This window comes from Musca domestica, unplaced genomic scaffold (genome assembly GCF_030504385.1).
Source record: "Musca domestica strain aabys unplaced genomic scaffold, Musca_domestica.polishedcontigs.V.1.1 35, whole genome shotgun sequence".
Taxonomy (NCBI): Eukaryota; Metazoa; Arthropoda; class Insecta; order Diptera; family Muscidae; genus Musca; species Musca domestica.
Genome location: NW_026712315.1, coordinates 3,337,707 through 3,361,927, shown reverse-complemented (window position 1 = coordinate 3,361,927; position 24,221 = coordinate 3,337,707). Strand labels below are relative to the sequence as shown.

The 24,221-nt window shown below is 37.8% G+C and overlaps 1 protein-coding gene across 13 annotated transcripts in view; it reads right to left on the bottom strand.

The window, feature by feature from the left end:
* The window catches only part of LOC101893237 (kinase D-interacting substrate of 220 kDa), a 97,265-nt gene that overhangs the window by 13,110 nt on the left and 59,934 nt on the right, over positions 1-24,221 (bottom strand). For 12 of the 13 annotated variants that reach the window (XM_059125722.1, XM_059125729.1, XM_059125727.1 and 9 more), the window contains 6 exons: positions 3,921-4,253; positions 1,253-3,860; positions 1,024-1,189; positions 788-966; positions 483-727; positions 8-178 (listed from right to left, as the gene is read on the bottom strand). In XM_059125722.1, coding sequence (XP_058981705.1) covers positions 8-178; positions 483-727; positions 788-966; positions 1,024-1,189; positions 1,253-3,860; positions 3,921-4,253 — 3,702 coding nt within the window. Of the gene's footprint in view, positions 1-7; positions 179-482; positions 728-787; positions 967-1,023; positions 1,190-1,252; positions 3,861-3,920; positions 4,254-18,881; positions 19,794-24,221 lie in introns of those variants that run through there. The other variant, XM_059125726.1, reaches the window with a different exon arrangement.

The following is a 24,221-nucleotide window of genomic DNA, read 5'->3' as shown; positions in this document are numbered from 1 at the left end:
TAGTTACCTTTTTCAAATCGTTAAGTTCACAATATTTCAGCACACGTCCATTAATGGCATTCTCCCGTAGGATGGGTGATAATTTCGCTAAAGCAGGTTTCAAATCTTCAACACGTTCTATTAAACTAATAACACCCTCAACGGTTAGGTCGGAGAGTTTCGTTTGTAAAATATCATCCTGAAAAATATATTTGAAATAAAATGGAAAAAATTAAATAGGGAACTAAGATATAAGTCTTTTTAAGTCCTATATAAGGTCGGCCAAGAAGTCTAATTTTGACAACAATTTTACAACCACAACATATATTTTGACTGAAAAATATATTTTCAGATGGGCTTACTGGACGGCTCATGATCTATGAGTCTTATAACAAAATACAAAAAAATCATCCGTAATGGTACTTTACACAGTCCCGTATAATTTCGGAAATTTCTCAAAGCGTTTGATTGTGCCCCTTAAGACAACTATAAATCTTTCTTACCCCAAACGATTCGACTGGCGAATTCAATAGCGGTGTCATGGGTGGTTCACTGCCGGAACTGAAATTTCGTTGACGCAATTCCTGCACTGCTGAATATTCATTTTGCAGCAGCTGATATGGCGGGTATGGTCCCATTGGTGAAGGCATATATGTGGTTGGTGTGGGTGGCATACGTGGTGGATGTTGAACACTAGGACGATTTTGTAAGACCACTGAGCCTTCATCTTCAATGGATTGTTGATCCTCTGCGAAATAATTTAAATTAATAACAAATATCCAAAATACTTCTACAAAAGAATACGCACCCTTAAGCACCTTTCTTAGATAGGGATCTAAATTAATGGTAAAGGGAAGGAAGATACGTAAATCGGCAACCAATAAATCGGATTTATGCAACTGCAGGAAGGCGTCTAATTTGCGTTCATCCCGGTCCAATTCCAAGAGGGGAGCGGCTTCGCGTAAACAAGCCAATTTCGGGCGGACCCTAAAACCAAATAATAATATAAAAAATTTTGAAAAAATAATCTCTCCTGAAACTTACTTCTCATAGACCGCTTGCAGAGGAACACTGTCATCAAATGATTCCATAAACTGGTCATGATGCAGTACAATCATACTGGCTCTTAGCGGCCATTGTTCGGTTAGATTAATCCAAGAACTTAGACGATACCAGCTAAAGTCAATTTGGAATGCCTTTAGTAAACGGACTGGAAAAAAGGAAAAATATCATTACTTCCGTCAATTTAAACCCTGTCCAATCCCCCACTTACCTGTGATATAGATGACATTCATCAGGCGTCTCATACTTCGTGGATTGACATCACTAAAGTAGTCATCGGTCAACATGATCCTCGACATATCCAAGACACCTTGAGGATTCTGACCCAAACGATGTAAATTCGAACCAATTGAACTGGCCACAGATTCGGACAGGCGCAGGGACTTTTTACCCGACGCTGCACCACGTCCACCTCCCAAGGGACCACGCAATTTCTCTTGACTCGACATAATTTCCGAGGCATTCGAGAGACGTCTAGCCGACACGGAGTGACCCAATGTCGGAGCATCATCCGATTGTAATTCGCCATAGTTGCGTTTAAACAGCAACGCTGTCATTTGAGCCCTTTGGACTTTACGTAGACCGGAATTTTGCAAATACACAGGAAGATGAACCAAATTCCTTAGGAAATCATGACCACCAATACCACCCTCGGTAAAAAGACGCCGACTATTAGCCTCTGCCGCCTTGGCAATTACATGGGGATCCACAGCAATTAGCATGACAAATGGACGATTCGGCGAAGACAGCAGGGTTTGTATGGCATTCAGAACGGACAGGATTCTCTCGGTATCACAGGAATCTAAGGCATCCACAACACCCACCAGGCGACTTTGTTGATTGGTAAAAGCATCCAGGCATTTTATCATATCTGTCATCAGCGCCACCTCTGCACCCAAGGCGGTGAGGGGAGCTCCTTCACTTGAACGTATTGTACGTTTCAGATGACGTCCCTGTGAGGTGAAGAGGGCTCCAAATGCCTTGGCTAACACATGAAGATTTGTACAGATGATGGTAATAAGAATGGCACAGATGACATAAATTGACATGAGAACATTGTCACTATCCACACTGGTACCATGGGCAAAGTAGGCCACAACCAGGGAGACACCTGCTATCAGGGTTAGCAGACCCAATTCAAAGATTACCACAATGGGCAGACAGCACATACGACGCCAGCGCCAACCAGATGTAACTTTCAGGGGTTTGGGACGAAAAGCTCTATATAAGCGGGTTGATAGCCAGCCGTAGTGTTGCTCGATGGCCTCGAACAAAGAGGCCAACATATGGGCCACAGCTCCTTCGCCCGTGGGCGAAGCACTGCTGGCCTCGGCAAAATGAAAACGCACCGGTTTTGCCTGGCTATCCGCCTGGGCACCGGGTGGATGACAGAAGGCCACTTGAAAGATCAGTCTTAGACGTCCAATACGTTTCTGTATTCCATGATCAATGGAATAGGCCCAGTACATGTCCATTTGGTAGTTACAGTAGCGTATAATGGCAAGCAGGATATATGTGAAGGCCAGGAAGCAGACACCGGCCACAGGACCCCAGGTAAAGGACCAGGTGCACAAGCCCACAATTGTGCCGAGTATAAGGGCTAAATGGAAACACACTAGGAATAGCAGACCAGCTGTTCGTATCGGAGGTTCCGCCCATTGGCGGGCAAAATTTGTCATTTCTTCTCTAAGTTTGGTGAGTAGGAACGATTTTCCGCTACCCCATTTGGCATAGAGACCCACAGTAATAGGTGTTGTCAACGTCGGCTCGCTTAACACATCAGCCAAGGCCGAGGAGTACAATTCATATCCCAACATGCCCTCCGAGTCTTCGTTGGTATTCAAACGCCTGGAACCGAACACCTGACCCAATATTGTCTTCTGATGGGCGGTATCAATGGCGTAGGGCGTCTCTCCAGACTTGTTGGCCCGGTACAGCAACTGACTGTTCTTGGGGTTCCTTAGCAATGCCTCCACAATGGCCTTGGAACGGGCACGCATTGCTATGTGCAGACAGGTATCACCACGCTTATCGCTAGCACCCACTTTCGCCTTACGATCTAATAACATTTGTACTATTTCCAAGTTGCGATTGCGCACAGCCCTCAGCAGGGCCGTATCGCCATCTTTGGTCGCAGCTTCCAGATCAGGATTTGTGTGCAAGAGGATTTTGACAATTTGATTGTGACCCTTTTCCACCGCGGTGTAAATGGCGGTTTTGCGATCCTTACCCTGGATATCGACATCGGCATGTTTTTTCAGCAAAGACTCGACCACACTGCGATGGCCGCCCTTGACGGCATGTATGAGGGGTGTGTCACCAGCACGATCTTGTATGTTAATATAGGCCCCGGCGGCAATTAGAGCCGCTGCAATATCCTGGTAACCTTCTCTGGCGGCAATGGCCAGGGCGGTCATGCCATCCTTATCCAAGGCATTGACATTGGGTTTCTTTTCCAAAACGGAGGTTACACAGTCCGTGTGGCCACCTGAGGCGGCCACCAGCAGGGGTGTCCATGAATACATACCAGCTGTATCGACATTAGCACCGGCTTTCAGCAGAGTATCGACAATTTCTACATTGCCTTTGCGACAGGCCCACACCAGGGCAGTGGTGCCATATTTATCGCCCACATTTACCTTGGCGCCACGTGTCACCAGCATTTCAACGATGTCCTTGAAACCACGACCAGCGGCCCACAGTAGAGGGCCCAAATGGTAGTTACCATGGACATTGACATCGGCACCCTTTTCCAAGTAGAAGCGCACCAGTTCCGTGTGGCCACGATAGGCTGCCCACATCAGTGACGTCCAACCGCCCTGAAAAATTAAAAATTTTATTTAAAGTTTTAAATTCAATAAAATCTGTTTTTTTGTTACCATTTCTCGATGTTCCAAATCGGCTCCATGATCCAACAACAGCTGGGCTATCTCAAAATGTCCTGCCTTTGAGGCACACAACAGCGCTGTCCAGTTATCATTGTCTTCGGCCTGAACATCAGCACCTCGAGCCAAAAGCTCCCGCACAAATGCCGTTAGACCCCGCGTCGATACAATCATCAACAGTGTGGCACCATTTTCATCGCGATCATCGACCGTTAGATGACGGCTATCTAAGATGGAACGCAAACCGGATATATCATTGGCGTCCACATATTGCAGAAGTGCTCTATGTCCCAACGAACCCATAGAATCTCCAAAGCGATTGAGGTTCTAAAGAGGTGGAAAGGGAAGAAAGATGTGAAAAAAGGGAATACAAAATTAGTTTAGCAGTAAAAAAGGAATACAAAAGTGGGGCACATGCAATACGAGTATTTAATGAACATAGATTGCAGGGCGATGCAGTATTGACTATATTATGTTTACAACAACATTTTTTTAAATAATTTTTAGTTATAAAATATCTTGAACATTCCAGGCAAAATTAAATTTCGAAATCGTCAGTTGTTAATCTGTGGAAGACATCCTCTTTAAAAAAGGTTATCGATCTAAAAATCTAAAAAAGTTTTCTATAAAATCTAATAAATTAAGAAGGCTGAAACAGATATGCTTCGCAGATGATATAAAAAAAAAAACAATAAAAAGTAGTAAGTTCGGCCAGGCTTAACTTTGAATACCCTTCACCGTTTCGAACGTAATTGAAAATCTTTAAAAAAGTATAATTCGTTAAAAATTCTATTGAAATCTTAAGAATACCGGTCTATAATCTTAAAAATACCGGATCTATACCAAGACGTGGATCTGCATAATCAATATTTGTCATAAGCCATTACAATGATCAAACACGAAACTAGAAAAAAAAATCCGGGAGATACCGTTATATTAGGGCTATACGAAGACCTGGACCTTCATAGACAATTTTCTGTCGCAGGTTGTAGTACCTATTAGGAACTTCAAATACGAAATTTGAAACAATTTCGGAACTCTAAATATACAATTGAAACAACTTCGGTGAATAAAGTCGCTAAAATCTTCTAGATACCGAATATTGGGAGGCACCGTTATATGGTGGCTATACGAAGAAGAGGGTCTGCATACGCAATTTTTTGTCATACGCTGTTGTATCCATTACGAATTCTAAATATGAAATTTAAAAAAAAAACCGATGAATAATACCACTAAAATCGTCAAATCGGGGGTCACCGTTGTGTGTGAGCTATACGATATCCTGGACCTATATAGACATCTCTCTTCTAGCGGGTAAAGTGCTTAGAAAGAACTTTTAGTATGGATTATTAGATAATTCCATCGAAAAATGTAGCTCAAATCATGCAAATACCGAATATAGGGAGGTACAGCTGTATGAGGGCTATACATATGTATATGGACATTTCTCTTTCAGGGGGTAAAGTACTCACAAGGAACTCCTTCTGTGGATTTTAAGAACATTTTATGGAAATATTTGGCTACAGTCATCAAAATACCGAATATCGGGGGGTACTGATATATGGAGGCTATACAATATCGTGGACCAATATTGCCCATCTTGCCCGCAGACAAAATACTGATCTGTGCAAAAATTTTCGCTTCCTATCTTGTGACCGTTTGTGGCTGAGAAATCAAAAGGGGTTCGCAGATATATATCATCTTCACAACAGATCTTGTTGTATGTGTGAAAATTGAAGAGAGTCGGATGCTTATTTCGCATTCTTTGAACGTTTTGTTCTTCAAAAATCTTGAACTATATGTGGCGGAGGTAGCAGAAGACATGGTCCGATTTCTACCATCTTTGTAACAGATCTTGTGTTGACGGAATTATTAAGATGCACCAATTGTGAATGGAATCCGATGTTAATTTCGCGTTTTACGTGCTTCATGGATATTCAAAATTGGACCCTTTGTGGGGGAGGTACCAAAAAAAGTGGACCTATATATTCCATCTTCACAGCAGATCTTGTGAGAACCGGATGCTTATTTCGGATTTTATGATCGTTTTGAACCCTTGTTGACTCTTTTTGGAGGAGGTACCAGAAGAAATGGTCCGATCTCTACCATATTTATAACCGATCTTGTGTTGATTAAAATATTGAGATTTGACAAGTCTAAATGGAATTGGATGTTAATTTCGCGTTTTAGGAGCTTCATGGATATTCAACAATTTTGTCTATTTGTGGGGGAGGTACCAGAAGGATTAGACCGATACATTTCCATCTTCACAGCAAATCTTGTTTCAGTAGAAGTATTGAGATATGTGAAATTTGAAGAGAATCAAATGCTTATTTCTTGTTTGACGAGCTTCATGGCTATTCCAAATTTAGGCCTTTTATAGGGGAGGTATCAGAAGGAGTGGACCGATACATTCCATCTTCAAACCAGACCTTTGATTAATAAAAATATTGTGATGTGTGTAATTTGAAGACAATCGGTCTCTTACATTATATTTTACAAGAGTTAAAATTATTCAAAATTTCGACACTTGGTGGAGAATGTACTTGAAGGACCGATATTGTTCATATTCCATATTCACACCAGACCTTGTGTTAATAAAAATATTGTGATGTGTGTGATTTGAAGACAATCGGACACTTACACCTCATTTTGTAAGAGTTATAATTATTCGCAATGTTGACCCTTTGGGGGGGAGGTAATGGATGAAGTAGACCGATATTGTCCATTTTCGCACCTGACAAAGCACTAATGCAAATATTAAAATTTACAAAGTTGGAGAAAAATCGGATCAACCTTTCTCTTTCTGCGCGGCAAAATATTTTCTTTGAAAATTTTGTGAGGGAGGTACCAGAAGGTGAGGGTCGATCTTGTCCATCTCCGAACTCGATCTAAGTTTGATAATAATATTACGATTTACCAAGTTTGGACCAAATCGGATTTTCCCTCTGAGAGTTATCGTGTGCAGCAGCCAGCCAGGCGGGCCGACATCGCTAGATCGATTCCAAATGTCTTGAAACGGATTTGGTCCAAAGAGACCTGGGGTCTAAAATCGTTATTTCGATGAGACACGTTTTGGCCGTATCAAATGATATATACCCTCACTATCCATATGGCTGAGGGTGTAAAAAAAGAAAACAATGATAGCGCTAAAGAAAAAATTCTGCGTCAATGGGTTAATTATGTGTGCCACACCAAGACATTAACTCAAATTAAATATTATTAATCAAATTTCCTCAAAAGAAGAAAAATGCTTACTAATTGCAAAGAATTATACAGATATACATATCAAAACATCACGTTTGATATATGTAAACAAATTAAATGTCCCATAGCGGAATATTTGACATGCTGACATGCGTTACTCTCCACCAGGTTGGATGTCTGTTGTACGGCTGGGAAAGATGATGATTGATAATGAAAAATGGCCTGTTATCTTATCAAGCGTTGCATTTGCTACTACAGCCAAAGGTTTCAAGTGAACGGCTACTGTTAATTCTAACACCCTAGCGTATTTTTTTGTATTTATTTTGAAATGTGATGCTGTGAGTCCCTGCGATTTATCTCCTTCCGTAAATATATTCTATTTTTATGACACTGCATAATGACAGATAGCAGGGAACACAGAGAGAGAGAGAGAGAGAGAGAGAGAGAGAGAGAGAGAGAGAGAGAAGCATTAGTCATATATTTATTTTTTTTATCTTATTTAAGGTATTTCTAATAAAAAAACTAAATTATTTGTTTGTTTTTGCAAATGTTAGGACATGTCAGTACCATAGACAATATTTGTTGTTGACACAAGATCTTTTGCCTTGAGTTATAAATAGCAGACTTTTAATAAGTTTTTATTGAAGCCAGCTCCTTTTATAGGTTTTATAGATTTTTTCTAAAGGTGGAGCACTTCCTACAGATTTATTTTTTTGGGTAGAATATCATTCAAGTGTCTTCTATTCATAGAACACATTTACTATATCACTGGTTTCCCGTGTCATAGGTATTATTTCTTTTGCATGTCACTAGGACATAATAATAACTTTTTCTATTCTCTTACAAATATTCAATTTTTTTTTTATAGGTCTTCTATTGGGTATTACATGTTTTTGCAGGTCTACAAAACGAAAACAGTAAGGAAAATCTTAAAGTCAGGCGGGTCCGACTTTATGATACCCTACACCCCTTTGCATATTTAATAAAGCTTTAGATAACAATTAAAAGTTTTAATGGCGAACTTGTTAGAATTAAATCATAAACCATTACATTTATAATTTAAAGTCCGAAGGAACTAATATATGAGGTATATCCTTCCTTTTGAATCGATTTCTACTAAATTTGCCGAGTCATTTGGGTCTTTCCAATTCGGGCTTATATAACCCATTTGATGTACAATTAACATGAAGTCGTAGAAAGATATATGTGGGAGCTATATCCAAATCTGAACCGATCTCGATAACATTTGGCAAGGGTATTTCTGAGCTGTATTTGATATAATTTCTTGCATATCGTTGTTTCGGAGTGCATATTATGGCTACGGAGGATAGAAATAACAAATCGGATGAACTATATATAGGGGTGCTATAGCTATAAAAAATTAATATACTTGTTTCTAGGCTCAATTTGGTCGTAAGTGCCAAATTCCATCTGATTTCAGGTAATATTACACGCTTGGTGCACAAAAAAATAAAAAAAAAACGGACGAAGATTTATATATACAGGGTGAGATGAAAAAACTACAACCAACTTCAGACTGCTGTCATTTCTAAGCCACTCGTCTGACAGCTGGTAAAATTATTCCAGCGAAAGCTCGTTGTATTGCTTTCAAGCGTACAAAAGCATTTTGGTGAGAATTTTCCAGAAAAATAGTTATTCGTGATGGAATTCAAGCGTGATAGTGTGATTTCTTCATATTTGGCTGGAAACCACAAGTGGCTATCGTTAGAGCACTTCAGCATTTAAATGTGAATAAATCTTTTTTGTCTTGTACCATCGATCGTTACCGTGATACTGGTAGCGTAGCCCGATGTCAAGGAAGTGGACGGAAGAAAACAGCAACATCAGCAGAAATGGTTCGTAAAGTAAATGAAGCGACTTGATCGAAACCCGCGTCGCAGTGGCCGAAAAATGGCTCGTGCGCTGAACCTATCGCAATATTCCATTCGGCAAATATTGAAAAATGAGCCATTGAAATTCCAAAAAATTGCAAGGACTTGCACTGAAACAGAAAGAAAATAGACTCAAAAGAGCTAAAGAGTTCCATCGCTTGGTCGAAAGTGGTGAACAGCCGAATTTGGGTTTCTCCGGTGAGAAAACATTCGTTGTCCAGCAGTTGGTAAAGAAACAAAATGATCGTGTTTACTTGTCAAAGAGGTCAGCTGAAAATGTGCACCTTCGGTTGGCCACCAGATCTCAAGCGATGGTGTGGGCCGCCATATCAGCCGATGGTCGCTCTCCTCTCGTATTAATCGACTGTGACATCAGAATAAATGCCGAATATTATCGCGAAAATATTCTGGAGGGTGTATTAAAGCTTTGGGCACGCAAACATTTTGGCCGAAGACCTTAGACTTTCCAACAGGACTCAGCACCCGCCAGCCAAGAATGGTTACAAAATTAGGTTCCTCGCTTCATTTCCAGCGCATAATGGCCACCAAAATCTCCGGAAACCAATCAGTTGGACTATTGTGAATGGATTATTTTGGAAAGCTAGGTTGGCACTAAAAATACCAAAGTGTCGATCACCTCAAGCAAGCGCTTCGCCAGAAATGGGCCGCAGAATAACATTCGGGCAGTGTGTGACGGTTTCATTGGCTGTTAGAAGGCCATAATTCGTGCCAAAAGTGACCAATTCGAACAAAACTTATTCTAAAATTTGATGCTATTTCCGACAGTTTTTGCTTTCATTCAATTAAATTCAAAAAAAAAAAAAATGTAAAAATTGCGGCACTTGACTTTGTTGCAGTTTTTTATCTCAACCTGTAAGTATTTAAAATTGTGACCCTTTGTATGGTATCGGCCAGAATGGGTTGGTTGATATCTATCATATTCACAACAGATTTTGCGTTAGCAAAAATGTTTGGATGTCTGAAAATTGAGGAGAGTGGGATGCTTATTTCGTGTTTTGTTTTTTAAAATTTTGAAACTATTGTGGAGGATGTATCAGAAAGATGTCGCCGATATAACCCATTTTCACAGTCGATGTTGTGTTAGTTAAAATAATGTGTGAAATTTAAAGAGAGCCGAATGATTATTTCTGATTTTATGATCGTTTTGTTTATTCAAAATTTTGACCCTTTGTCGGAGAGGTACCAGAAGGAATGGTCCGATCTTTACCATCTTTGCAATAGATCTTGTGTGGATGAAAAAATTGAGATTTGAAAAGTCTAAATGGAATCGAATGTTAATTTCGCCTTTTATGAGTTTCATGAATACTCAAAATGTTGACCCTTTGTGGGGGTGGTACCAGAAGGAGTGGATCGATATATCCCATCTTTACAGCAGATCTTGTGTTAGCAGAAATAATGGAATGTGTGAAATATTAAGATAACCGGATGTTTAGTTCGGATTCAATAATTGTTTGGGTTATTCGAAACTTTGACTCTTTGTGGGGGAGGTACCAGAAGGAATGGTCAGATCATGTGTTGATAGAAATATTCATATGTACCAAGTCTAAATGGAATCGGATGTTAATTTCTCGTTTTATGACCTACCCCCCTCCTTTGTGGCGAAGGCACTTGATGGAGTGTACCGATTTTATCCGTTTTTGCGCCTGACCTAGAAGTGACGCAAATATTAGGATATGCAAAATCGATTTATCGCTTCTTTTTTTTGTGCCACAAATATTTTTTTAAAGTTTCGCTATTTGTGGAGAAGGATACCAGAAGGAGTCGACCGATATATTCTATCTTAACACCACACCTTGGTTAATTAAAATATTGGAATGTATGTGAAATTTGAACCTGACTTAGCACTGATGCAAATATTAGGATTTGCAAAGTTGAAGCCAAATCGGATTATCTTTTATCTTTCTGTGCAGAAAATTATTTTCTTTGAAAATTTCGACCTTTTGTGGGGGAGGTACCAGAAGGAGTACACCGATATTGTTCATCTCCGAACTTGATATAAGTTTAACAATATTATTACGATGTACCAAGTTTGGATCAAATCGGATACTCCCTTCCAGAGTTATCGTAGGCACCAGCCAAACAGACAGATAGACGGACTGACGGGCGGACATCGCTACATCGACTCCAAATGTCCTGAAACGGATTTGGTCCAAAGAGACCTAGGGTCTTAAGCCGTTATTTCGATGAGGCACATTTTTGCCGTATCAAATTATATATACCATTCTCTAGCCATATGGCTGAAGGTAACCTAGGTTTTCCATTTGACGCAATACATTTTCTTCATTCCATTTCTTGTTCTATTGAATCTAATTCGATTATAATTTACATACTACTCCAAAACCTTTATTGTTGCTAATAGAACACCCTTAAAACATTTCTTAAAAATGTTATTTATTCTTTTTCCCAAACAATAATTAAATTATCAATACCAGGTAAACATTTAATTAGAACCTTTCGACAATCATTTCGCTTCAAGTTGTTTTAATTTTTTATCAACATCGTTCATCTTTTTGCCGTGTGGACAACTCAAGAATGCTCCGATTATAATTTGTTGTTTACCCCTGTTTTTGACATGTTGTGATTTGTTCGTGTCAATTTGTTAGTGTTACTACTATTATTTAAATAAGTGCAACTTAATTTATCAATAATATTTACAATCGATAAAGTTTTGAAATATGGCGACATGATTTGAAGACAACGACTATCTACGGGCTGACGGCCTGTCAACTTATCAATCATTTTGACACATGTCAAATGGGAGGTATTTTGCGAACATTGTTGGTGACAAGTGACAAAAAAAAAAAACATTTGCTTATTATGAACAAATTAATTTATGATGGAAAAAAGCTCGCTTCTTTTACCCTACACGATATGCAAAACAATAAATTTTGAGGATTTAAACAAAACAAAAATTGTTCGAGTGATGTAAGTGTTTCGAAAATTTCAAAACCTTTACAAATAAAAGAAAATATTATAGATTTGCTTTCCGACCACCCAAGTATTTCTACTATGGCATATCCTTTTGTTTATTTCAACAAATGTCGATTATTTTCAGTTGTATATAAATAACTCTAGGTTGACATCACTTTCGTTTTATCTGCCAAACGGCAACTCTATTATTTTTACACCCTCAGTCATATGCCTAGAGAGGGTATATATCATTTGATACGTCCAAAACGTGCTTCATTGGACCAAATCTGTTTCAGGACGTTTGGAGTCGATCTAGCAATGTCCGTCCGTTCGTTCGTCTATCTGTCTGGTTGGCTGGTGAGCACGATATCTCTCGAAGGGAGTATCCGATTTGATCCAATCTTGGTACATCGTAATAATATTGTCAAACTTAGATCAAGTTCGGAGATGGGCAATATCGGTCTGGTATCTCCCCCACAAAAAGACAACATGTTCAAAGAAAATAATTTACTGCACAGAAGGATTAAGGACAATCCGATTTTGCTCCAAATTTGCAAATCCTAATATTGCATCAATGCTAGGTCCGGTGCGAAAATGGATAATATCGGTTCACTCCATGAAGTTCCTCCCCCAAAAAGGTAAATATTTTGAATAATTATAACGTGATGTGATAATTATAATGTGATGTAAGAGTCCGATTGTCTTCAAAATACACACATTACAATATTTATATTAACCCACGGTCTGGTGGTGGAAGATGGAATATATCCGTCCATTCCTTCTGGTACCTCCCCCACAAAGGATCAAAATTTTGAATATTCATGAAGCTCATAAAACACGAAATTAACATCCGATTCCATTTATACTTGCAACATCTTAATATCTCCATCAACACAAGCTCTGTCATAAAGATGGTAGAGATCGGACCACACCTTGTGGTACCTTCCCCACAAAGGTTCTATATTTTAAATAACCAAAACGAGCATAAAATCCGGAATAAATATCTGGTTCTCACCAAATTTCACTCATCCCATTATTTCTGTTAACACAAGATCTGCTGTAAAAATGGGATACATCGGCGCACTGCTTCCGGTACCTCCCCCCACAAATCAGCATCAACATTTTTAATACCCATGAAGCTCATAAAACGCGAAATAACCATCCGATTCCATTCAAACTTGGCACATATCTATATTTCTATCAGCACAAGATCGGATCATTACTTCTGGTACCGCCGCCACAAAGGTTCAACATTTTAAATAACCAAAACGAGCATAAAATCCGAAATAAACTTCTGGTTCTCTTAAAATTGCGCTTATCCCATTATTTCTGCTAACACAAGATCTGCTGTAAAAATGAGATAGATCGGCGCACTGCTTCCGGTACCTCCCCCACAAAGGCATAACATTTTTGAATATCCATGAAGATCATAAAACGCGAAATAACCATCCGATTCCATTCAAACTTTGCACAACTGAATTCTATCGGCATAAGATCTGTTATACAGAGGGTAGAGATCGGACCACACCTTCTGGTACCTCTCCTACAACGAGTCAGAATTTTGAATAATTTTTTTTATCATAAAATGTTTAATAAGCATCCGACTCTCATAAAATTCCACACTTCCCTATATTTATATTAACACAAGATCTGGTGTGAAGATGAGATATATCGATTTACTCCTTCTGGTACCTCCCCCACAAAATGCGAAATAAGCGTCCGATTCTTTTCAAACTTCGCACATCTCAATATTTATACTAACACAAGATCTAATGAGAGAATGGAATATATCAGACCACACCTTCTGGTAGCTTCCCTACAACGAGTCAAAATCTTGAATTTATATATCTCTCATAAAATGTTAAATACAGGGTGAGATAAAAGAAACTGCAACAAGGCCAAACGCCATAATTTTTACATTTTTTCTGGAAAATTCTCGTGATGGAATTCAAGCGTGATAGTGTGATTTCTTTATATTTGGAATAATTTTAACAGCTGTCGGACGAGTGGCTTAGAAATGACAGCAGTCTGAAGTTGGTTGCAGTTTTTTCATCTCACCCTGTATATAAAGGAGGAATTGGATAATATTGGCCAATAACGGATAATATTGGCTAATAATGAATAATAAATCCGGATGCCAAAATATGTTTAAATAAACGGGCAATAGCTAAGGCAAAAGTAGATCCGTCGGCAAAAATCGACTGATACTTTCTAACTTGTTTTGAAAACTTAAATTGAAAACTTAAACTCCTTAAAATCTGTTAATAAATTTAATGGCATCCGAATGGCTTGACTTGACGTGTCACTAAAATTACCTTTAATTTGTGTTAATGTCACTACCACTCGCAACTATTCCTGTACGTGGAAAATTCAATTTTTCCTCATTATTTTTTTCCGCTGTTATTAAACGTCACTTAGTGTCAGCGCAAATTATCAAAGCTTCATATTAATCACCTGATTTGAGGGTATTTTCACCCTCATTTACCTGAATAATGACAATATTTATTTTCGGTCTATTTATAACCCGGCATTTTGCATGATGATATTGCAAAATACCGATCGATGGCGTATCGTTGGTTATAAATTGTGGGAATTCAACAAAAATTGGGTAACGTCGGATACACAACTTTTGTGCAACGAAAATTCTTAAAAATAAATAAATTGATCTGGTTGCCAAGCGAGTTCAGTACATCAGGGGGGGGGGAGGCTTGTTTTTTCGACAATTTGGAGTATAAAGCAAGTTTCTTGTTCCATGATACAAGCTGGCGTAAAAATAATCCTTCTATGAGAAAATGCTATAAATTTACAATAGGCCCCCAATATCAGTTCTGTTTTGACATTTTTGTAGAAAACACATAGGAAGGAACTTAAAAAAAAATTAAAAAAAAAACGAAGATATGGATCGGCATAAGTAATTTTTTGTCACAGGCTGTGGTATCGATACTGAACTTCAAAGGCGAAATTTAAAACAATTCCGATGTATAATGTCGCTAATATCATCAAAATACCGAATATAGCGAGGGACCGTTATATGGGGGCTATACGATATCGTAGACCGATATAGCCCATCTTCGAACTTGACCTGCCTGCACACAAAAGACTGATCTGTGCAAATTTTTAGCAAATTTTTAAATCGTATGGATTCTAGCGTGATTACAACAGATGAACAGGCAGACAGACAGGGCTAAATCGTCTTGGACTTTTACGCTGATCAAGAACATACTGGGTGAGATGAAAAAACTGCAACCAACTTCAGACTGCTGTCATTTCTAAGCCGACAGCTGTTAAAATTATTCCAGTGACAGCTCATTATATTGTTTACAAGCCTTCTGGTGAGAATTTTCCAGAAAAAAAGTTATAGTGTGATTTCTTCAGCTCGACGTCCAGGAAGTGGACGGAAGAAAACAGAAACATCAGAAAAAGTAAAGAGGCGAGTTGATCGAAACCTTCATCGCTGTGGCCGAAAATGGCCCGTGAGCTGAACATATCGCAATATTCCATTCGGCAAATATTGAAAAATGAGCTCGGGGTAAAGCCATTGAAATTCCTAAAAGTGCAAGAACTTACACCGCAACAGAAAGGAAATAGACTCAAAAGAGCTAAAGAGTTGCTTCACTTGGCCGAAAGTGGTGAACTGCCGAATTTGGTTTTCTCCGATCAGAAAACATTCGTTGTCCAGCAACAAAAAGATCGTGTTTACTTTCCAAAGAAATCAGTTGAAAATTTGCACCTTCTGTTGGCCACCGGAACTCAAGCGCCGGCCATGGTGATGGTGTGGGCCGCCACAACAGCCGATGGTTGCTCCCTGCTCGTATTAATCGACCGTGGCATCAAAATAAATGCCGAATATTATCGCGAAAACATTCTGGAGGGTGTATTAAAGCCTTGGGCACGCAAACATTTTGGCCGCAGAACTTGGACATTCCAACAGGAATTGAATTGAAAGAATTGTTACAAAATGAGGTTTCTCGCTTCATTTCCATCGCACAATGACCACCAAAATCTCCGGGTACCAATCCGTTGTACTATTGTGTCTGAAGTATTTTGGAAAGCAAGGTTGGCACTAGAAAATACCCAAGTGTCGATCACCTCAAGCAAGCGCTTCGCCGGGAGTGGGCCAAAATACCGCAGAGCAACATTCGGGCAGCGTGTGACGGTTTCATTGGCCGTTTGAAGGCCATAATTCCTGTCAAAGGTGACCAATTCGAACAAATCTAAACTTATTCTAAAATTTGATGCTATTTCCGAAATTTTTTGCTTTCATTCAATAAAATTTAAAATAAAATAGTAAAAATTATGGCATTTGACTTTGTTGCAGTTTTTTTTCTCACTTTGTATAACCCCCATATAACGGTACCTTCCGATATTAGGTACTTTGATGATTGTAGCCATATTTTTCAATAGAATTGTCCGAAGATCCACACAAGGAGTTTCTTGTGAATACTTTAGCCTTCTTTAGTACTTGGAAGACAATTGTCTATGTAGGTCCATGGTATCGTAAAGCCCCCATATAACGCTACCTGCCGATATTCGGTACTTTGATGATTTTAGCGACATTTTTGACCGAAATTGTTTCAAATTTTAAAGTATTTAAAGTTTGAAGCTTTAAAGCCCACATATAATAGTACCTCCCTTCATCCGGCATTTTTATGGTATTAGCAACATTATTCACCGGAATTGTTTCAAATTTGTTGATATTGGCGACATTATTCAACAACATTGTTTCAAATTTCGTATTTGAAGTTCGGAAACGATACCACAAAAAATGACAAAAAAATACTTATGAAGGTCTTCGTATATCCTCCATATAACGATTTTTATTTAAGTGGAATTTTTCGACGCATTTTTTTTTTTTTTTTGAAATTATTCGAGATCCTTCAAAATATTAAAGCTGTTTATACCCTACAACACTATGTGTTGGGGGTATTATAAGTTTGATTGGGCCAAAAATTATGTAACACCACGAAATATTGATTTCCCACATAGGAAAGTATATATGGATCTTCCTAGCTCGCCGAGCTGAGTCGATCTAGCTATGTATGTCCGTCCGTCCGTCTGTCCGTCTGTCCATGTTAATTTGTAATCACTCTACAGGTCGCAATTATGGTCCGATCTTCACGAAATTTAAAATGGAGGTGGGGCTAGGGTCAGAATAGAACCCTATTTCTTTTGGTGATGATCGCATAATATTTAGGGGTTGAAATGGACCAAAAACTGAAAAAATTCCTGATTTTGCACTTGCTCTCCAGGTCGCAATTATAGACCAATCGACGCGGAATTTCGCATGTAGATAGAGTTTAGGGCTGGCAAGAAGCCTACCCATTTGGGTGGTCATCGGATAATATTTAGCGGGTAAAATAGACCATATCTTTTGTGTTGAAAAAATTCAAAATTTTTCATTGAACCGCGAATATTTTAAATCCCGGCGAAATCACAAAGTCATGACAATGTTACTTCCGATCTTTACATTGATGTTAACATCCAACAAATCAGATATGTAGCAAAATATGTGCGATATATATGTCTATCGAAGAAGATATGCTTGAAAGATCTCTTATATGTCGAGAACGGCTGAACTGATTTCGACAGTTCTCATTAATTCAGAATGGCCTCTTGGCAGGAAAGAAACAACGTCTAAAAAATCGCATAAAAATATCTCTCTAAAGATGAAAATATTTATTTTGTAAAATTTTCTCATATTTTTTCAATTTTGTCATATTTTTGGCATATTTTCATTTTGAATTAAACATTTGGTAATATTTCTACAGCTAACAAAACTAAGTAGTTAGGATATCAGGATGTCATATACAGATCGCATTTATGGCCCGATCCTTACGAAATTTTGCGTGGAGATAAGATGAGGGTCAGAATAAAAACCTATTCTTTTTGGAGATGATAGCCATATATATAGGGGTTGAAATAGACCAAAAAACTGCAAAATTGTCAGCAGGTCGTAATTATGGGGGTTACCGGACATTGCAAAAGCCAAGCAGTTTTGGATGGCCATCCAAAAATATTTAATGTGTGAAGGAGTTTGCCAACTTTTATAGACAAAATACGAAAATCTCCATTCCAGCGACTTTTTGGAGAATTCACAAATACAGGAAAGACGCACTTCTGACTTTTTCGTTAACGCTGATTTCGTTGAAGAATATAGTCAAATGTCTGTATCTCATATAGATGCGTTTCAGTCAAAAACCAATAATAAATGTTAATCTTTTGCCACTTCTGAGAGATTATAGGTCGTTGGGAAATATTGGTTCCAGGTCTAGGAAGACCATTTACGTGCAACATCTACCAATAAATTGGAATTGAGCAAATTAGTTTAAGTTGCTATTATTCGAAAATTAGAGAACGAAACCTGATGGTTTTCTTTTATTATTTGTCACAATATCTTGTGGAATTCTTTCGAGTATCTCGCCTATATTAACTGTATCGTTTAGTGTGTGTTGTAGGGTATTCAACGGTCGGCCCCGCTCGACTGTAGCCTTTGCTTACTTGTTTTTTATTTGTTTTAGTATTTTTTATTGATTTTCAAACCATTCAAATTTTTATAAAGCCCAAGAAAGCCTTGTATTCCAAGGTCAAAGGACCTCTCCGTTTCGTAACTCTCTTTAGAAGAGTAAACCTTTTCGCAAGAACAACTGTTTTCACACAAAGTAATACTGATTAATTTTTACTTCTTCCCAACACCACAATTTTTTCATAATTTAAGAAATTTTCCACTGGAATACAGTTTCCTCATTTCTTCAATTTTTTTTCTTCAAATTTTCATAATCAACTTTTGTACCACTTATTTATAGTTTGTTCGATGATTTCCAATACCCGATGCACTTCACTTTATTGAAAATTATTATCTCAGTAATTGTTATTTTTAAGATTCATTTTTGTTTTGTTGTCATTTGCTTAAAAATAAGATACTAACATTTTTATTCTTCTTCTTGCCGGGCGTGCGTAAATTATTCAAACTTAGCCGCGACGCGCTTAAAATTAATTCATCCCAGCTCTTTGATAATTTCATACTAAACGCTTTCGCTGGACGCGTCACAACATTTATACAAATTCAAAATAAAAAAAAAATAATTCTATTTTCTTTTTGTTTTTTTTTTTTTTAACTTCCAGCGGTGATTATTTGTCTGGGTGTCACAGGAAAGTCGTCGTTGTCGTGGATAGGAAGCCGCCGGCTCTCAAGTGAAGAGACAACAAACAATAAACAATACAATTCGAATGACAGCTCTGGCATCAATGATATTGATGGTGGTAACGGCAGTGACGACGACGATATTGTTGATATCGATGTTGGTGTTGAACATTTTTCCGTTAAACAGTAATTTTTTTAAATTTCATTTTATTTATTTTAATTCGTTTTATCAATTTGTTTTTGCTGCCTTGCTAATTTTCCGTTCACTCACTCATTCACTGACTACCTAAACACTTCCTTGGAGTGGGCCACTCAAGTAAAGGTGGGGGAAGGGCGAACTATGATAGCGTGGAAAGTCACGGACGCACGAATCACACTGTGACAATTTAGATTACATACACACATGTATATACCACTACTACTACTTCTATCACGCATACACACATTCTTGCATATTGCACAATTTGAGATGACAGTGACAGTTATTGGCCTGCTAGGTGGCGTCAAAGCGATAAGAACCACCTGGTTGCTTGTACCTGTGCTGGCTGTCAAAAGCCACTCATTGTTCGAGACTTGGCGAAGATGGCCCAACTAAGATAGCCCCGAAGAGAATATCTCACATATCTACTCGGTATGTCCACAAAAAATAAATCACATTCCACTTGATTTGCTATCGCTTTTTGACAAATGACAGCCTAAAGTGGCTACTGCCATCAACACCACCGCCGGCTTTCTAGTCAAGGTGTCTCGATTGGCCGGGGTCCCGAGCGATATTCCTGCATATTAACGTCTCTCTTTGATTATCTCAATTAAATTTATAATTAATTTGTTTTTAAATATTTGTTTATGATTGCCTTAATTAAAATGACGTAAAAAACGATGACAACAAGAACAACAACGACAACAACACGCTGACAATCTCAATCACTCATTTGTCCGCTTATGTATTTTAGATGATGGACAAGATTCGTCGTCCTCGTCGTTTTGGAGCTACTGTTTTCCGTTTGATTTGAAAAAAAAAAATGCACACGCGCCAAAAAAAAACCAAATATTGAATGAAATTCTTTCTTCTTCTTCTTCTTTGAATTTTTCGCCTTCAAAAGGTATTCTTTATTAAATTATCCGATGCGCGTCGTCCCGTGTGTTGTGATCACGTTCAAGGTACAATACGTTATGAATCGTTTATTATTATCACCATCATTCTCATCAGCAGCGTCTCATTATCATCATCTGTTTGGTTGGTAAGTTAGGTTGGAGGTGTGTTTGACGGTTTGGTTGGTTGTTTGGCCAGCCACCCGAATATGTGTTTTTTGATTTGAATTTACGGAAGCCATACGCCGTCTTTGCAATGAGGCAGGAATATTGGCCGATAATTAAGTGAAACTATCAGAGATGGGAAATTCACTTTAAAAAAAATATATATACTTTATGGAGGAATTTCGCAAAAAGGGAAATTTCGAAATTTTTAGGGAAATACTATGGGAGAAACTAAAAAATGTTGTCATGGAGGAAACGCCATCTATACTTTAAATTGTTTGTGATGTCTAAACTTAAACAAAATACCTCAAAATTGATCCATATCTACAAACGACAGAAAAAGAATTTGTACCTTTGAAAGACCTGAAGACATTTGACATTTTGAAAATCCTGACACAAAATTTCCCACCGAAAGGGCGTGTAGTTTTAATTTTGCTACGCAATATTAGAAATATTGCCGTATTTAAATTAAAATAATAAAGCATAAATATAATTCATTTCGATGGGATAAATATTTTCTGGTATCAAATACTCAATGTAACCATAATACATACAGTACAAACATATTTTTACAATAAAAAAAAAGTATCCGATAAATACGTACATCTAATATTTTCCATCCTGACACAAAATTTCCCACCGAAAGGGCGTGTAGTTTTAATTTTGCTACGCAATATTAGAAATATTGCCGTATTTAAATTAAAATAATAAAGCATAAATATAATTCATTTCGATGGGATAAATATTTTCTGGTATCAAATACTCAATGTAACCATAATACATACAGTACAAACATATTTTTACAATAAAAAAAAAGTATCCGATAAATACGTACATCTAATATTTTCCATCCCTGGCAAAGAACATAAACATAAACATAGAGCGTACCTAATTAAGCCTCATCCAAACCATTGAGTAAACGGTGCTTTGAGGAATTACCTAATGTTTATCTTTTGCAGTAAACAAAACAACCAAGCATCTCAAACATTTCACACTCAATAGTCTCCCCCTCTCACAGATCATTTCATTTCCCACATGTTCTCAAAAAAAATCGGTCTAATAAACACACAAACGACTAAGCATCTCATTATATTCCCAGACATTTCTTATCTCTCTTCTCCTAAAATCTCTAATTTTCACATTTGGAGACTAAAGCTCCAACATCAACAAACGAAACCTAGAACAGAGAGTGCGCAATGGAGTTGTTGTTAGTTTCTGTTGATTATACTGATCTTAATGAGCAATTTTGTTATGGTGAGAGGAGTGAAGTACTTTAGAGCGTATGATTTACATCAATCAACAATAAAGGGTACTTTATATGAAATGATTTATGTGCCAAAAATTGCAATTTTTTTCGGTTTGGGTGGAAAATTTCGATAAATAAATTTAAAATTTTATGATTTATTATAAGATTTATTAAGTTTATAAAAGTGTGTGCAGGGGTGAAAGAAAACAATCGATCTTCTGTTTTTCTTGATTTTTTTAATAATATTATCATTAATGAGTGCGGAAAAAATGTTTGAAAGCTATTCTATGATTGATGAAGCTATCCATCATGATCTCTAGAATATCGGACCGTTCTATCAAAAAATGGAACAGGTGGCAACACATGTTATTTGAAAAAATATCTATCAGGGTATGATGGAAATTTTTTTATAAAAAAAAAAAAAAAGTAAAAAAAGGCCGAGACGAACTTTTAATACTCTCCAGCATTGGGTAAAAAAAAAACATTTTTATATAAAAGTATCTGGATTTAAAGTGTTCCACTTTAAAATATAAATACCAGCAAGATCTTTTGGATAATGCAGTTAAAAAAGTTAAAAAAAACATTAAGTGGTTAGATATAGATAATTGTATACTATAGATATTGTTATGCATTGCGTGTCTTAAAAAACAAATTTGACTAAGATTGTCAAAATACCAAATATCGGTGGGTACCGTTGTATGTGCGCTATATGAAAAGGTTGACCAACATATTCAATATTCTGCCACTGGAGTTAGAGCCCATTATGAACTACAAAAACAGACTTTTAGACAAATTCAGGTAAAAATGTGACTAAAACTATCAAAATACGGAATATCGGGAGATTCGTTGTATGGGGGCTATATAAAAACGTGAGCCTATATGTACAATGTTCCGCCACCGGAGCTAGAACCTATTACGAACTATAAATACAATTTTTTAAACAAATACCATTTTTTAGACAAATCCGGGAAAAAATTGTGGCTAAAACATCAAAATATCGAATATCGAGAGGTACGTTATGTGTGGACCGATATAAAAGGTGACATCAAACAACTGCAACCAAATTTAGACTGCTGTCATTCCTAAGCCACTCGTCCGACAGTTGTTAAAATTATTCCAGTGACATTATATTGTTTACAAGCGTACAAAAGCATTTTGGTGCGATTTATCCAGAAAAAAAGTTATTCGTGATGAAATTCAAGCGTGATAGGGTGTTTTCTTTATATTGGCCACAAGTGGCCAATCTTTTGTGTATCGTATCATCGCTCGCCCGTGATACTGGTAGCGTAGCCCAGCGTCAAGGAAATGGACGGAAGAAAACAGCAACATCAGCAGAAATGGTTCGAAAAGTGAAGAAAGAAACCCGCGTGGCTGTGGCCGAAAAATGGCTCGTGAACGGAACATATCGCAATATTTCATTCGGCAAAAATTGAAAAATGAGCTCGGGGTAAAGCTTTGGAATTCCAAAAAAGCTAGAACTTACACCGCAACAGAAAGAAAATAGACTCAAAAGGACTAAAAAGTTGCTTCGCTTGGCCGAAAGTGGTGAACTGCCGAATTTGGTTTCCGCCGATGAGAAAACATTCATTGTACAGCAGTTTGTAAACAAACAAAATTATTGTGTTTACTTGCCAAAGAGGTCAGCTGAAAATGTGCATGGCCACCAGAACTCAAGCACCGGCCATGGGTACCGGCGACCTTGACATGGCGACCTTGGCATCAGAATAAATGTCGAATATTATCGTGAATATATTCTGGAGGGTGTCTTCTGGAGTCTTGGGCACGCCAACCTTTTTGCCGCAAACCTTGGACTTCCAATTTCAACAGGACTCAGCACCATCGCACTCAGCACGCGCCACCCAAGAATGGTTACAAAATGAGGTTCTTCGCTTCATTTCCAGCGCAAAATTGCCGTATAACAATCTGTTGGACTATTGTGTCTGTAGTATTTTGGAAGGCAAGGTTGGCACTAAAAAATCCCAAAGTGTCGATCACCTCAAGCAAGCGCTTTGCGGGGGATGGACCAAAATACCACAGAGCAACATTCGGGCAGCATCTGATCATCATTGGCCGTTTGAAGGCCATAATACGTGCCAAAGGTGAACAATTCGGAAAAATCTAAGCTTATTCTAAAATTTGAAGCTATTTCCGATATTTTTTTCTTTCATTCAATAAAATTTAAAAAAAAATATGTAAAAATTATGGCATTTGGCTTTTTTGCAGTTTTTTATCTTACCCTGTATCTCATTTTCAATACCAACCATCCAAGACACAATACAAATTGTTGCATCAAATCGTGAAACTCTACGTGAAATAATGTGGGCTCTATCGTGATTTGAACAGACAGACGGACATTTTTAAATCGACTTAGATTTTTGTGCTATAACAATTCGTTTGGCTGGAAATTGAGACCAAAACCATCGGAATTCCGAAACACAGGAAATGCTATACCTAAACGTGGGAGCTATACCTAAACGTGCATCGACGTGTTCCTTTTTCAATACCAAACATCCTAGCTGTAATTAATTTTGAATTGACAACCCTGAATCTATTTTAGCAATTTTTTCAAGGATACCTAAGATGGTCTAATGCCCTAAGTTACAAAGTATATCTTGTTTATG